The 17,577-nt window shown below is 41.4% G+C and overlaps 1 protein-coding gene across 1 annotated transcript; it reads left to right on the forward strand.

The window, feature by feature from the left end:
- Nucleotides 1-2,302: 2,302 nt before the first annotated feature.
- Nucleotides 2,303-15,674, forward strand: rab3b (RAB3B, member RAS oncogene family). Its single transcript, XM_062424959.1, has 4 exons — nucleotides 2,303-2,527; nucleotides 12,210-12,328; nucleotides 12,446-12,570; nucleotides 15,490-15,674. The coding sequence occupies exons 1-4, from the start codon at nucleotides 2,303-2,305 to the stop codon at nucleotides 15,672-15,674; spliced, it is 654 nt and encodes a 217-aa protein (XP_062280943.1).
- The last annotated feature ends 1,903 nt before the right edge of the window (nucleotides 15,675-17,577 follow it).

Consider the following 17,577-nt stretch of genomic DNA (forward strand, 5'->3'; position numbering starts at 1 on the left):
TTTTAATGGTGAATTGCAACCAAGTGGAGCGTTATCACCAACATTTGACCGTGATTGTTACACTCTGAAACAGATTGCAAGGCTTGTTTGCTCACATGACTTCAATTAAATTCAGTTTTGTTAACAAATGATCATGCTTATGCATATCTTCCTACTAGCTGAAAACCTACCAGTATATTGATTTACATGTAGATTTTGACTATTGATATCTCCAGATTTGCTTTAATAGTCACCGGTCTAAAGCGAGATGTCTTGTGGACACCTTTCGGCATTCTAAAAATCAGATAGAAGTCCATTTTTTAAAACACATTGGGCATGGACATCCTCTTTGTCCTGGAAGTCATTGCCTGCGAAATATTGGGGCTTTTCCATAATACAGTTCTAGCACTACTCGGCTCGACTCTACTCGGTTTTTTTTGTGTTTCCATCAGGGATAGTACCTGATACCTGGTACTTTTTTTAGTATCTGCTCTGCCGAGGTTCCAAGCGAGCTGAGCCAATACTAAAATGTGATGTCAACAGACTGCCGGCCACTGATTGGTCAGAGAGTCACTGGAAGAGTCATGAGCCGTCCCACACAAGAATCAAACCCAGCATTTTTAAATATCAACAACAGCGTTACAGCGATTCGTTTCTCTTCTCTTGCTTTGTGTGTGACAAAAAGCCTCATACAGCAGCAAGTACACCATCGCCTCCATGTCCTCCATTGTTTATGTGTTTGTGTCGCGTATAAAACAATGTCATCACAGTTTTGTGCAGCCATGCTATGACGACCCCGCTCACGTTGAGGAGGTTCTATGAAGTAATCGAAAACGACGTGCCTGGTATCAAAACCGAGTAGAGTCAAGTCAAGTCGAGCCGAGCTGAGTAGTGCTGGAACTGTATAATGGAAAAGCCCCATATCTGTCTCGGCAATAAGGAAACGAGGTCTACCAGGAGGTGCTCGTCCCTTACAGCACAGTCTCTCCTCTCTTTAAAAATTGTTCCTCCCTCTCAGCTGCTTCTCTGGCTCTGGTCTCCTCTCTCTCTCTCTCTCTTTCTCTCTCTATCACCTTCACCTCCCTCTGTCTGAACTCCAGCTCCAACCTCTCCTCTTCCTCCTGCAGATCCCCTAAAACTTCCATGACATAAACCTGTCGTGTATATTGTGGCTGTGTCCTGTTCTGGGGTCAGCACAGATGGGGGTTCGATCATGCCACATCCTGGGAAGATGAGGCAATACGTAGTGATCTCATCTCCCTCTGCGCTGCACCCAGTTTGATAGATGGATACTTTATTGATCCTTCTCAAGACATTACTTGGTTATGGCTGCTACATCAAAGTCAAGACAGCCACAAATAGCATAAGACACATCCATAACTATCCACAGGAGGGGAAAAACTTAAAAAATGCCCCAAAATTGCACTATGATGTCATTGAAATGTCATTCCTTACATATTTCTTGCAGTATTCAGCGTTTCCTACCTCTAAACCCTAAACTTAAAATGTACAATGTGAAATGTAAAATATAAGAAACGTAAAATCATCCTCAGTTAGTTTATGTTATGAGCAGTTTACATAAAGTGAGTGTGCATAAAACATAAGGAATATAATAAACAAAATTCAAAATTCTACTTCAGTATTGTTGGTCCGCCACTGCTTTTGAATCAGGCGGGGAGTTCAGGTGCTCTGTAATGAGGCCAACGCGGAAGTAACTTAAAACTGCATTCTATCAAAAGGCCACCAGGGGGCGACCGTTTTGGTGTCAAAAGGACTTCCGTCTCTATACAAGTCAATGGAGAATTCACCAACTTCTCAATTGATTTCTAACCTCAGTAAACGTTTTTTCAAAATGTGTTTATGGTCTCAATCGCTAGTTTAAAGCCTTCTTCAATGCAGTATGATGTTCATTTGGGACATTTTGGCCTCCCTGATTTTATATGTGACGATAAAGCAGGGTATGCATTAGGGCGTGGCTACGTCATGATTGACAGGTTGATTGGTTCACAGGTTCAGGAGGGCGCCTCATGCCCCTCCTGATGCCCATATAAGTAGAATCCCTGTTTTTATTTTTCCCAGCATGCACCTGAAATGTTCAAGATGGCGCTGCTCAGATCCGATACTATTGGCCTCCGAGCAGCAGTCCACAAACCAATGGGTGACGTCATGGATCTTACGTCCCTTTCTTATATACAGTCTATGTTTTGAATGCATGTAGGGGAAACACTGGTATTACATTTACACTGACATATTTTAAAGTTACCTTTGGAAACTATGATACTAATTGTGTGTTTTTTTTTCTCTCCTCAATCCAAACCGTCAGATGGCGAAGGCAGACCAGCGTTTCGGCCAGCGGGATGGCTCCGACCAGAACTTCGACTACATGTTCAAGCTGCTGATCATCGGTAACAGCAGCGTCGGGAAAACGTCCTTCTTGTTCCGCTATGCCGACGACTCATTCAGCAACTCCTTCGTCAGCACCGTCGGTATCGATTTCAAGGTGAAGACGGTGTATCGCAACGACAAGAGGATCAAGCTGCAGATCTGGGTGAGGACGCATGGATAGATATTATTGATTAATCAGATATATAGTTCATTATAAACTGTTGGGTCTTTATCTTGTAGGAAACAGTAGCCGGGTTTACATGGAGCCTAATATTCCAATTAGAATAACTCAGACTCTAAAAGACTTTAACATTATTGCACGTTTAGATGGAAGAAAAACAAGAAATACTGAGCTTTTCAAAAAAGTTAATGTATGTTATACTGTAATATAAGCCATTATAACACACAGTAGCTATGTATGTTATACTGTAATATAAGCCAATATAACATACAGTATCTGTGCATTTATATTGTAATATAAGCCAATATAACATACAGTATCTGTGCATTTATATTGTAATATAAGCCAATATAACATACACTATCTGTATATGTTATACTGTAATATAAGCCATTATAACATACAGTATCTCCGTATATTATACTGTAATATAAGCCATTATAACATACAGTATCTGCGTATATTATACTGTAATATAAGCCATTATAACATACAGTATATGTGTATGTTATACTGTAATATAAGCCATTATAACATACAGTATCCATGATGTTATACTGTAATATAAGCCATTATAACATACAGTATACATGATGTTATACTGTAATATAAGCCATTATAACATACAGTATATGTGTATATTATACTGTAATATAAGCCATTATAACATACAGTATCCATGATGTTATACTGTAATATAAGCCATTATAACATACAGTATCCATGATGTTATACTGTAATATAAGCCATTATAACATACAGTATCCATGATGTTATACTGTAATATAAGCCACTATAACATACAGTATCTGCATATATTATACTGTAATATAAGCCATTATAACATACAGTATATGTGTATGTTATACTGTAATATAAGCCATTATAACATACAGTATATGTGTATATTATACTGTAATATAAGCCATTATAACATACAATATCTGTGCATTGCTGAAGTCTCACATGATGTTCTGCTCTCAGTCAACAACGAGCTGCTGGGAGGAAAAGAAAAGACAGACACACAGACTTCTGGGCTACATCTTGTATCATCACTGGTGATGTTGTTGCCATGGCAGCAGCCCTTCACGCTCACTCACTCTCTCTCTCTCTCACCAACACACACACCCACACACACACACACATATATCTATATATACACACACACACACCCTAACAGTGCTGTCTTCAGTGGCAATTAAATAGACCTCTTGGGGCGAAGAGGTTGAGACCCGGCAGGGGACACACGAGCCCGAAGGGGGGAGATGGATGGGTGAGGTGGTGTGTGTGATAAAATGTGTGTGTGTGTGTGTGTTTTGGAGGGGGTGGGGTGGGTGCAGGGGTGTGGGGGGGTGTGGGGGGCAGTGCCATAAATGGCGCTAATCAAAGCCGATTGATTCAAACTGAAAGCACAGTGATGAGTAAAAATAGACCCACAAACACATGCAACTCACAAAAACACACACTTACACAAAAACACACACTTACACACACACAAGTGTATGAAAGAGCAAAATTAAGCAAGGCTGTGTGTCTCCAGTGCCTTCAGTTAAGCCTTAAGCTAAAGCCTTGTGGGATTTGTAGTTTTTTGAATGTTTAACAAAACATTCGTGCTTGTCTTTGTTTTAAAATGACAAAGTGTTCAGATGTTGCAGACACTCGCTAATCTTTTAATACAGCCAGAAAAACCTTTAAGAGTCTGTTTGAGCTTTTAAGAAAGACTGATGAAAGAAAATATGGTGCAGAGGAACAGAGGTGAGACTTTATTTTTTATGGTTTTGGAATAAAAGTCTGGTTCTTATTCTCATTTTAGTTGTGTGGATAAAATCAAACGTTACCAGACTGACTGAATAAATGATGACGTTCATGAATCATCAGATCTGTGTGCACTCCAAAAAACAACTTGTAAGATGGAAGGAAGGAAGGAAGGAAGAAAAGAAGGAAGGAAGGAAGGAAGGAAGAAAAGAAGGAAGGAAGGAAGGAAGGAAGGAAGGAAGGAAGGAAGGAAGGAAGGAAGGAAGGAAGGAAGGAAAAAAAGAAGGAACGAAGGAAGGAAAGAGGGAAGGAAGGAAGGAAGGAAGGAAGGAAGGAAGGAAAAAAAGAAGGAAGGAAGGAAGGGAGAGAAGACAGCAAGGAAAGATGGAAGCAAGCAAGGAAGGAAAGAAGAGAAGACAGGAAGGAAAGATGGAAGCAAGGAAGGAAGGAAGAGAAGACAGGAAGGAAAGATGGAAGCAAGGAAGGAAGGAAGGAAGGAACGAAGGAAGGAAGGAAGGAAGGAAGGAGTGAAAGACAGATGGAAGTAAGAGAAGACAGGAAAGAAGAAAGAAAGAAAGAAAGAAAGAAAGAAAGAAAGAAAGAAAGAAAGAAAGAAAGAAAGAAAGAAAGAAATAAAGGAAAGATGGAAGGAAAAGAACACAGGAAGATAAGTGGGCCAGATTGGACTCCTTGGCGTCCGGTTCTGGCCCGCGGGGCCTCATGTTTGACACCCCTGTTCTACAAGTTGACTCCTTTTAACTGATCTTTAACATGTTTGCTTTGAATCATCACAATCATAAGATGTTAGACGTGAAGAGTGAAGTATAGAAGAAGAAGAGAAGGCAGCGATGATAGAGAATAAGGAGCAGGAGAGCAGATGAGGGAATCAGGTGAGGAAGATATCACTAATGCTCTTCTTCTTCTTCTTGTGGCTGAATGGGAGCAGCCAGAAAAGCATTAGTGATGTCTTTGTGAGGCTTCCAACATAGGCTGGAAAAGCAGGGAGAGCAGAAGCTGATACAGCTGCACGTTAAAGCCGGTGTTAGACTATCACACACATGGAGGGAGCCGTCTGCATACATCTGTGCAGTCAATTCTCCCTCTGTGGAAATCAAAGGCACATTTCTCTCTGCTTTCAACTCGGCTGAGAAGAATCAGTCACTGCCTGAGGCTCTGCTTATCACCTCTCCATGAATAATGTCATTACTGCATTCAACACAAACACACATATATATAATCTCACTCTACATCAAATCTAAATTAATTAAATGTGTAGAAGTGTTCGCCGTATCCTACAGGAAAAATACAAAAATGTGGGCTGGTCCATTAAAAAGATGGAAGAAGGAAGGAAAGACAGCTGGAAGGAAGGAAGGAGGGAGGGAAGGAAGGAAGGAAGGAAGGAAGGAAGGAAGGAAGGAAGGAAGGAAGGAAGGAAAGACAGCTGGAAGGAAGGAAGGAAGGAAGGAAGGAAGGAAGGAAGGAAGGAAGGAAGGAAGGAAGGAAAGACAGCTGGAAGGAAGGAAGGAAGGAAGGAAGGAGGGAAGGAAGGAAGGAAGGAAAGACAGCTGGAAGGAAGGAAGGAAGGAAGGAAGGAAGGAAGGAAGGAAGGAAGGAAGGAGGAAGGAAGAAAGGAAGGAAGGAAGGAAGGAAGGAAGGAAGGAAGGAAGGAAAGACAGCTGGAAGGGAGGAAGGAAAAGAAGACAGGAAGGACAGATGGAAGCAAGGAAAAAAAATACAGGAAAGAAAGAAAGAAGGACAGATGGAAGGAAGGAAGGAAGAGAAGGAATGAAGGAAGGAAGGAAGAGAAGACAGAAAGGAAGGAAAGAAAGGTGGAAGCAAGAAAGAAAGAAAGAAAGGAAGGACAGATGGAAGGAAAATAACACATGAATAATGTCGCTACTGCATTCAACACAAACACACATATATATATATAATCTCACTCTACATCAAATCTAAAGTAATTAAATGTGAAGAAGTGTTCGCCGTATCCTTCAGGAAAAAGACAAAAAACTGAATCAGTGATTGTTGAAGGAGAGCGGAGCAAGTGAAGCACAAAAGAGCTAAATTTAGAAGAGCGACGGCACCCGGACCAGCTGTGGTGGTATATATACGGGAGAGGGATGAAGTGATGAAATGGTGGTATATACACCGAGGGATGAAGTGATGAAATGGTGGTATATATACGGGAGAAGGATGAATTGATGAAATGGTGGTATATATACGGGGGGATGAAGTGATGAAATGGTGGTATATATACGGGGGGATGAAGTGATGAAATGGTGGTATATATACGGGGGGATGAAGTGATGAATGGAGCTGAATGGTGTGAAAGTCACATTGAGGCTCAGCTGGTTTGTTTGCAGCGATCAGCGGCTCCCGATCGATCGGCTCCTGATAAGGCGGCTAAAGAGTCTTAAAGAGGAGACGAGGCTGAAACGAGTCACGCTGGGAGATGAAAGGAGGAGATATTCACACTCTGACAGCAGCGGAAGGAAGGAAGGAAGGAAGGAAGGAAGGAAGGAAGGAAGGAAGGATCGATCGGCTCCTGATAAGGCGGCTAAAGAGTCTTAAAGAGGAGACGAGGCTGAAACGAGTCACGCTTGGAGATGAAAGGAGGAGATATTCACACCCTGACAACAGCGAAAGGAAGGAATGAAGGATGGATGGATGGACAGCTGGAAGGAAGGAAGAGAAGAAAGGAAGACAAGAAGGAAGGAAGGAAGGAAGATAAGACAGGAAGACAAGATTTAAGAGGAGACGAGGCTGAAACGAGTCGCGCTGGGAGATGAAAGGAGATATTCACACTCTGACAGCAGTGAAAGGAAGGAAGGAAGGATGGATGGATTGATGGAAGGAAGGAAGGAGGAGAAGGATGGATGGGTGGAAGGAAGGATAGATGGATGGATGGAAGGAAGGAAGGATGGATGGATGGATGGAAGGAAGGAAGGAAGGAAGGAAGGAAGGATGGACAGCTGGAAGGAAGGAAGGGAAGACAGGAATACAAGATGGAAGGAAGGAAGGAAGGAAGGGTGGATGGATGGATCGAAGGAAGGATGGATGGAAGGAAGGAAGGAAGGAAGGATGGAAGGAAGGAAGGAAGGATGCATGGATGGAAGGAAGGAAGGAAGGATGGATGGAATGAAGGAAGGAAGGAAGGATGGATGAATGAAGGAAGGAAGGAAGGAAGGAAGGAAGGATGCATGGATGGAAGGAAGGAAGGAAGGATGGATGGAATGAAGGAAGGAAGGAAGGATGGATGAATGAAGGAAGGAAGGAAGGAAGGAAGGAAGGAAGGAGGGATGGATGGATGGATGGATGGATGGAAGGAAGGAAAGAAGGAAGGAAGGAAGAGAAGACAGGAATACAAGATGAAAGGAAGGATGGATGGATGGAAGGAAGGAAGGAAGGAAGGAAGGAAGGAAGGAAGGAAGGAAGGAAGGAAGGAAGAGAAGATTTAAGAGGAGACGAGGCTGAAACGAGTCGAGCTGGAAGATGAAAGGAGGAGATATTCACACTCTGACAGCAGTGAAAGTCTCCATAACTGATCAGCAGCACACATCCAAAGCTGTGTCACTGATGTTTTTATTTATTATATCATCAAGTGTGGAAATCAGCTGGTGTTCTGCACACTTTGAGCTGCGTGTAAAATGTTTTTCTTGTTCAACAGTATCAGCTCGGATCATCTTCAGCAGGGAGAGAATGAGTCTGAGTGATGAAAAAGGGATGAAAGCGACATTATCACAGAGCGATAAAGTCCACGTATAGGGAGGAAATTGGGGTTGATGGGTCAACAAAACATCAGATTTGCTGCAATTTATTTGGAACCAAAGCAACAATGAACTGATATACTAACAAGTATTATTTGTCTAAACCAGGCGGGGAGTTCCGGTCCTCTGAAATGAGGCCAACGTGGAAGTAACTTAAAACTGCATTCTATCAAAAGGCCACCAGGGGGCGACCGTTTTGGTGTCAAAAGGACTTCCGTCTCTATACAAGTCAATGGAGAATTCACCAACTTCTCACTTGATTTCTAACCTCAGTAAACGTTTTCAAAATGTGTTTATGGTCTCAATCGCTAGTTTAAAGCCTTCTTCAATGCAGTATGATGTTCATTTGGGACATTTTGGCCTCCCTGATTTTATATGTGACGATAAAGCAGGGTATGCATTAGGGTGTGGCTACGTCGTGATTGACAGGTTGATTGGTTCACAGGTTCAGGAGGGCGCCTCATGCTCCTCCTGATGCCCATATAAGTAGAATCTGTGTTTTTATTTTTCCCAGCATGCACCTGAAATTTTCAAGATGGCGCTGCTCAGATCCGATACTATTGGCTTCCGAGTAGCAGTCCACAAACCAATGGGTGACGTCACGGATGTTACGTCCATTTCTGAAGTCCTTTTGACACCAAAACGGTCGCCCCCTGGTGGCCTTTTGATAGAATGCAGTTTTAAGTTACCTCCGCGTTGGCCTCATTTCAGAGGACCGGAACTCCCCGCCTGGTCTAGAACAAAGATACAAGACGACCTGAAGCTAAACATCACTGATGCCATTGATGAAATCCAGTACCGTCTTGATGCTTTGTGCATCTAATGGAGCCCATATAGAGGTGTATTAAATGATTACATTTCCACAGATTTGTCTATTCATTTGCTTTTGTAATAAATGTGTTAAATTGTAGACTTTATGGAAACCCTGTATAATCTTGTTAGGAGTGGCAGTCTGTCCATGGTGCAGGTGTGGTGGAGACTTGTGATTTAACGTAAACAATCAGCATTTTTAAAACATGTCATATTGATCAGACTGGGGTCGGCTGTGGCTCAGGAGGTAGAGCAGGTCGTCCACCAATTGGAAGATCAGCAGTTCGCTTCCCGGCTCCTCCAGTCCACATGTTAATGTGTCTCTGGGGAAGATACTCAACCCCAAATTGCTCCTGTTGCTGCTCCAATGGTGTGTGAATGGTTAGTTTCCTCCTGATGAGCAGGTTGGCTCCCTGCGTGGTAGCTCCTGCCATCAGTGTATGAATGTGTGTGAATGGGTGAATGAGATGTGTAGTGTAAAAGCGCTTTTTGTGGTCATAACGACTAGAAAAGCGCTATATAAGTACAGTCTATATACCATTTACCATCAGACTCTGACACAGAAACTGTACATTTAGGGCCTGATTTACTAAAGGTCTGCGTGTGTAGAAATGTGTGCAAACTTGACATCACCCGCAAAAAATGTGCAAGCTGATCTACTAACGCAGCACACTGAGGCATGCATCTTTCAAATGTGCAAATAATGTCCATTTAGTATATTTGCCTTAATGATTATGTAATATGTCCATAGTCGTAGTTTACTAGTTTATGTTGAGATTGTGGCACCAACTTAAAGCCTGTTTTTTTAGGCTCTGGGAAAGTTTTGCACATATAAAACCTTCATGGATTACAAATGAATGATGCAAAGAGCGATAATTGAGCTTGTTTGCAGTTGGAGGAATCCTGCCAACAGTTTTATGAATGTCTGTTTAATAATGTCCGGCTGCAGGTGATTTTTAGTGTTGCTGCTCTATCAGCTCTGAAAGGAAAAACGCTGTCGATTTTCTATGTTTATCTTATTGTTAACAAACCTCATGTGCAGAACCAAACAACAAAATAACAATGAACTGAGTGACTAACAAGTGCTGCAGACCTCCTCTGTTGTCCAAATGCAATTAAAAACACATCAGCGAGTCAGACTGCTGCACTGGGAGACATGTTGCTTCATTATGAAGAGTTTGGTCACGTTAGCTCATTTAGAAGCAGCTTCAAAGACTAAAAGCAGCAACAGGAAAAGACCACCGTGCAGGCATGAGGATGCAGGTCTGATGATGCTGCTCTGCTAGATTGTTGTGCTGCATCACAAAAGTCCTGACTTCGTATACTGAGCAGGAGAAACACTTACTGCATATATTCATAACTTTTTCAGTTTATACACCAGGTGAGAAACTTTAATTCGAAGGAACAGCAGCAGGAACATCTTTCTGTCAAATTGACCCCGTCTGTTTTGACTGTTCCTTCTTTCCTCCGTCCTTCCTTCCTTCCTTTGCTTCCTCCCTTCCCTCTTTCCTTCTTCCCTCCTTTCCTTCCTTCTTCCTTCCTCCCTTCCTCCTTTCCTTCCTTCTTCCTCCCTCCCCCCCTTCCTTCCTTCCTTCCTTCTTCCTTCCTCCCTTCCTCCCTCCCTCCCTCCCTCCTCCCTTCCTTCCTTCCTTTTTTCCTCCGTCCTTCCTTCCTTTGCTTCCTCCCTTCCCTCTTTCCTTCCTCCCTCCTTTCCTTCCATCTTCCTTTCTCCATTCCTCCTTTCCTCCCTCCCTCCTACCTTCCTTCCTCCCTTCCTTCCTTCCTTCCTCCCTTCCTTCCTTCCTTCCTTCCTTCCTCTTTTCCTTCCTTCTTCCTCCCTTCCTTCCTTCTTCCTCCCTTCCTTCCTTGACTCGAGGACAACAGGAGGGTTAAATCCGGTATCCAGTTCCTATAATACATCTATGACTATAACACGGGTCATTGCTGCTGACTTCCTGCAACATTATTTCACACCTTAAACCTAACAAAGTGGTTTTAGGAAAATGCAAAAACATTTCTTTCAAAATTCCATTGAGGTCACAGCCGCACAGCTTGAGTTGTTTACACAGCTGATGTAGAGAGCACTCATCCTTCTGTTCATGTCCATTCTTAACTTGGCTTAGAGCCATACAACGAAGGCCTGCTGGGAGGAGTGACGTGTGTACTGCAGGTGTCCAAGCTATTCTGTCATGTATGAACGTAAATGGGTCAGTGATGGTTTCTTTAGTGTCCATGTGGTAGAGTTTAAATTTAAAGGGTTAAAATGTGAAAATAAACGTATGAATAACTTGCACACATTCTTTTTTTGTGGACCCAGCATCAACTTTCTGCTTTTAATCCATTTAGAGAGAATATATTAGAGGATTATGGCAAAAATGTCTAAGTGGTGTAACCATAAAAACTTTGTACCAAATAATTCAACTTGCTTAAAAACAGTAAATTGTCAATAAAACACCATATCAACTAGTTTGGCATGATCTTACATTATAACTTTATATTAAATAAGGGTAATGGAATACAATTGTTCTAAATATTACATTTACTCTGGTAACCATGGAGATCAGGAAACTGACAGCTTTCTTTATTTCTCCTCTTCCTCCTTTCTTTCTCCTCTTCCTCCTTTCTTTCTTTCTCCTCTTCCTCCTTTCTTTCTCCTCTTCATCCTTTCTTTCTTTCTTTCTCTTCTTCCTCCTTTATCTTTCCCTCCTCCTTTCTTTCTTTCTCTCTAGGAGGATAAAATATGTAATATGTATCATTCTTTTGTGGTTACACCATTTGACATTTTCAGGAGCATTCAGTCTTACTTTTGGTAAAAAATGGTGCAAATGTCATTTCAAATGATATAAAACCAACAAAAATACTAAATGTACATTTTAACAAACCTGATGCTGCTTTTAAAACTATCTTGCCAACCCTTGTGTCACTGACACATAAAATCCGACTGCAGTATGCTCTACTTGCAAGTGCCTGAATAACGGATCACTCTCTAGTTGTCAGTCCTCTGATTTAAAGAAATTCGGACTCGGAAGTGACATATTGGCTCAAACAGTCACAGTTATCTGCCACCAAAGCAACATGATGACAAAAGAAATCCATGTCAGACAACATATGAGAAATGTTTGGCCACAATAATACAGAAACTAACAGAATTAATAAAAATTGTCTGGATGTCCTCTTGGAATATGTGTTTTTGGGTCTAAACACTTGAAAAAAACCACAATATTTCAGTTCTAGTGACTTGAACAGTGAGTAACCGAGCATATGAAAGGTTCAGCAGTGGCGGGTTTCTAAAGATGAGTAAATAAAGCAGATGTTTGTGTTTTTGGTTGCAGGACACAGCAGGACAGGAGCGTTACCGCACCATCACCACGGCTTACTACCGCGGCGCCATGGGCTTCATTCTCATGTATGACATCACCAACGAGGAGTCATTCAACGCCGTCCAGGACTGGTATGTGATTGGCTCGGAGCTTCATTCAGACTCTAGTTAATAACCACTGATGATTTATGCTGCTGTGTGTGTGTGTGTGTGTGTGTGTGTGTGTGTGTGTGTGTGTGTGTGTCGCAGGGCCACCCAGATTAAGACGTACTCGTGGGACAACGCCCAGGTGATCATGGTGGGCAACAAGTGTGACATGGACGAGGAGAGAATCGTTCCTCTAGAGAAAGGAAAACACCTCGCAGATCAATTAGGTGAGATTCGATTTGGATGATCAATCACTTGTCTACCACTTAAGTAAAAGTACTGCAGTATTATGAGTGATGTAGTATGCAGTATTACAGTAAAAGTACTGCAGTATTACAGTAAAAGTACTGCAGTATTATGAGTGATGTAGTATGCAGTATTACAGTAAAAGTACTGCAGTATTACAGTAAAAGTACTGCAGTATTATAGTGATGTAGTATGCAGTATTACAGTAAAAGTAGTGGTTTGGTCCTCTGACTGATATATTATTATTATGACATCATTAGATTATTAATAGTGAAGCATCAGTGTTAGAGCAATTTCTGATACACAAATGTGTGCTCAGTTTTTGGACTTTTTCTCTAATCTTTGATTTTTGCTGAAATATTGGATCATTTGAACATTTCTTGAAATGAAAGCATGTGAGAAGTTTAGAGGGAAAAATCCCTATTTGGTGGAGCTGTTAACAACTCATAGACATCTGAGATGTGAGCCGACTACACACTGCTTTTTGGTTTCATCTTTAACAATGTGTTGTATTTTAAAAGCTTGTTATTTTATCCATTGTGTCAAATAAATGTAGTGGAGTAGAAAGTACAATATTTCCCTCTGAGATGTAGAAAGTAGCATCACATGGAAATACTACAGTAAAGTACAAGTACCTCAAACTGTACTACAGTGAAGTACAAATACCTCAAACTATACTACAGTAAAGTACAAGTACCTCAAATTGTACTACAGCAAATACAAGTACCTCAAACTGTACTACAGTAAAGTACAAGTACCTCAAACTGTACTACAGTAACACTTTGCACTGTCATGGTGTTACTTTCTCTCTCCAGTGTTCAGCTGTACTTTGTGAAACAGGAGATGAACTATTAACCAGTTCAACTACAGGAGAAAATGACTTTCCCCTCCCGGGTGTGTGTGTGTGTGTGTGTGTGTGTGTGTGTGTGTGTGTGTGTGTGTGTGTGTGTGTGTGTTCCTTTTGCTCGGGGGAAAATGACATGATCTAATGAGAAAATGCACCATACTGGTTTTAGCTCCACTGCTGGAAGCTATTTTACCAAGATATGAGTCCTGTATAAATAAACACGCTGCAGGCTGCAGATTAAACTCAGACTAAAATAAGAGTTGTTCAGGGAGTTAAGTTAAAGACGCTGTGAGAAGCGAGTGAAGTTCTGCCAGATGTCTGAGTCCTTTCATCCAGCCTGGATCTCTGTGAGGTGAAACATGATATTTAAACAGCTTAAAATATCTTATCGTGTTTGAGATATTTGTGAAGTGGGAAGAAGAGTCTAAATACTGCAAACACACCTCGAGAGGCTGGAATAACTAAAACCACACCCGACTTAAGTCATGAAAACAATCTTTAAAAGCCCAAAACTGTGTTACAAGTGTTCAGGCAGTGATACTAGATTAGTTAAATAACACAGCAGAAAATCCAGCGCTGTGAAGTTTAAATAGGAGGTTTAAAATATAGATGTTAAACACAAAACTAATTAAATTAACTCACTGAAAGTCCAGTTTAACTAGTTCTTTCAGTTCCAGGATCTTATTTCTGTTATTTATAATAAAGAAGACATACTCTGCTTTTAGTGGGTTTCTGTTATTTATAAAGTTCAGACATTTTAAGGTGAATATACGTAGAAATGTGGCCTGTATGACGAAACTCAGGGCTTCAACCTGCTGTAAACACTTAGTTTGCAATGTTTTATTTATTTATTTTATTCTTTATTGACAGAATATACGATAGAATCAACATAGAATGTACAAGCAACCAGTCACTCCAGTTCATAAATAATAAATAAATAAAGAAGAACAATGAATAACTAAATAAATAACAAATAAAGGCCTAAGTGACAGACTTCTTCAAATAAATACATTTTAATTTCATAATATAAATACTCACATGCTATAGAAGCAGTTTGTAATCTATGTGTAAAATATCCTGAACCAGACTGAACTCTACTTTAGTGACATTTAGCTAAACAAACACACACTCACACTCACACACACACTCACACACACACACACACACACACACACACACACACACACACTGCACAAAGGACTGTAGGGACTTTAATAATGCTGCTAAAATAAAATATTCCACATCTTGAATGAATCCATGCTGGTCACATATTAAAGCAGAATGCATCCCGTTTTCATTGTCTCCATTGTTACTGTATAGTGTTCAGTGTGACTTGTTGAGATAACGGGCTAGTACCAGTAGGGAGAACACAAACACAGTGTCAGCATTATTTCATCCTTTACAGCTTCTACTAATCAAGGCTTTCCTCCTAATACCTGAAACACTCAAACTACATAAAAACTACACTAAAACTAGTCAATTCCTCAAAATTACCCTTTGTAGGTCACACAAAGTGAGTGCTATTAAAACCTTTTTTTGTGCTTTTCTTACCTCATTGTTGCCATGACAACACAAAACATGGATTTTCTTTCTCATTGAGCCTAAATATGATGTTTTACAGCCTCTACAGACTCATTCACACCTCATTTGTTCTAAACTTTTATTTAAAATCATGTTAGAGACTCATTCTGTTCATGTACAAGATGAAAACATGAAAGTCAACTTCAAAAATGTCTCCAGCAGGATCTCTGATGTCAGCAGTGATTTGTGTTATTCTTCGTTTATACACTAAAGCACAACCTGTATCTATAGCAACCATAGAACAACCTGTATCTATAGTAACCATAACAATGTATCTATAGCAACCATAACACAATCTGATGGTCTGTCTGTGCATTACATACCTCATACAAGTGCTAAAGATTGACCTGAAAGTTCGGTTGAGCAGACCTACAAAGGGTTAAAAACTAAACTAAAACTACTTCATCAACCTGAACTTCACAAAAGCGTCTTCGTATCGTCACCTTCCTGTCTCCTGTGTTTCCTCCCGCAGGCTTTGAGTACTACGAGGCCAGCGCAAAGGAGAACATCAACGTGCGGCAGGTCTTCGAGCGCCTGGTGGACATCATCTGCGTGAAGATGTCGGAGCGGGTGGACGTCGAGGCGCCAGTGGCTCCCGGTACCAAGACCACCAGACTGACCGACAAGCCTCCTCAGCTACCTCAGAAGTGCTGCTGATCGTCCGTCACCCCCCGACCCCCCCTCAACCCCCCCGCTGCTGTCGTCTCGTCCGCTCCCCCAAAAGCTCTCGAGAAAAAGAAAAAAGAAAACAAAAAAAACAGATGTAACATTCCTCAAACCAACTCCCTCCTGCTTCAGTCCATGTTTGTGAGCAGTCAATAATCACTACTACTGCCTACTGCGGTTTCTGCTAACTAACATTTATATAGCTGTAGTTTCATCCTCCTCCGCACCCCCCATCCTCCCCCATCCCCCATCCCCAAACCCTGAGTATCCGAGGTCGGTCCATCTGTGGACAGAGCAGTAAGGGCAGCAGTGAACTCCGAACAAAATCTAACTTGGCGTGTTTGAGAAGGTTGCCAAACCATGTTGAATATGTCGCTACGAGCCGAAAAAAGCCAGTTTATTAAGCAGTGTTAAAACCAGATACAGGAGTCTGAGAAGGAAAATAAAGGCTGGTCACATTGTTAGGAGGTTTGGCGACGACGTGACTACTGGTACAGCTAGTCGGTGAATCGTTGTAACTTGCTGTCCAGCTAGGAACATGCTATGGCCTAACCCAACTTCGGAAGTTGGAAGTCGGAGCTGGGAATGACATCGCACCCAGCCAGAAAACCAGTTCTAGCCTGGTTAACGATTGATAGAAACACCTGATGATAAAAACGCATTTCGCTGTATTTTGCTCATATAAACAGCATAGCAACCCGTCCACAGATAGAAGTTGGACATCGCTGTGTGTACGACTGATTTAATGTGACACTAATACGATAAAACTGCTTATAAACAGGATATTACTACAACTGTCACACTGTTGATCTTGGATTTCGAGGTCGAGGCTGGTGAGGTTCAATCAACCATCCGAGTTGGAAATCTGACTTTCACTCAGTTGAAATTTTATGTCTGGAAACTCGAAAAAACTGATGTCCGAGTACAATTGTAACGCACCATCAGTCACAGAGGCTCTCTCTCTTTGTGCCTACACATTTGTACCATTGAAAATATTCCCTATTTTGTGGAGCTGTTTGTGCTCCGGAAAGCTGTGATAGTTTCTACATTGATGCAAATTTGAACCCAATACAAAAGCTTTTAACATAATAGTACTAATAACTTATTTAATGTAAGATTTAGCTATTTTAAATGCAGGTGTGAGCGGGCCTTAAACCTTCTGCATACATATAAAAGTCTCTACATAGAGAAACAGTCGTTGGTGTAAATGTAGGTCTGAACAACACATTGTGTGGTCCTATTAAAGGCTGCGTATCATTTAAAAAGTTACAATGCCAGCACCAGTCCAAGTACTCACTCAAAGTGACACTAACTGAGTACCTCATTCGATACCCATTCCACATTTAGTGCTCTGTCTTTCAGCACCACAGACGGGCTGTAGCTGCTGTGGCAGTGGGCCAATCACATGTCACATTAAATCGAACAACGCTTGCATTGATTGACTGGGTGCAAAAAGGATCGATTGCAGGTATTGTTTAACGGGAGACGTTTCAATACTACTTGGTATCGATTTAGGTACTGAGTACGTCAAATAAGCTGATTAAATGATCCAACTGACTGTTAGGCTGCAGGTTTAAAATGAATGCATTAGTCTAAAAGCCCAAATCGGAGCACATTTAAAAGAAAACAGCTGTTGCTTACATGCAGCACACATTGGCAAGTACTTGAAGCTCATGAGTGCTCGAAAGTAGGACGAAATCAGTGTGTGCAGGTGTTCTGATGCGTGTTTTATGTTGCTGGTGTGTGAAGCATGTTGACATTGAGAAGCATGTTCCTAGCTGAACCCCAAGTATACAGAAGACCCTTGTCTGAACGTCTAATCATGTGACACTGAACACGGTTGTACCAAAAGGTCTCTGGACGCACACGTTTCAGGTTGTATACCACCCGTAGA

This window comes from Scomber scombrus, chromosome 8, assembly GCF_963691925.1.
Source record: "Scomber scombrus chromosome 8, fScoSco1.1, whole genome shotgun sequence".
Taxonomy (NCBI): Eukaryota; Metazoa; Chordata; class Actinopteri; order Scombriformes; family Scombridae; genus Scomber; species Scomber scombrus.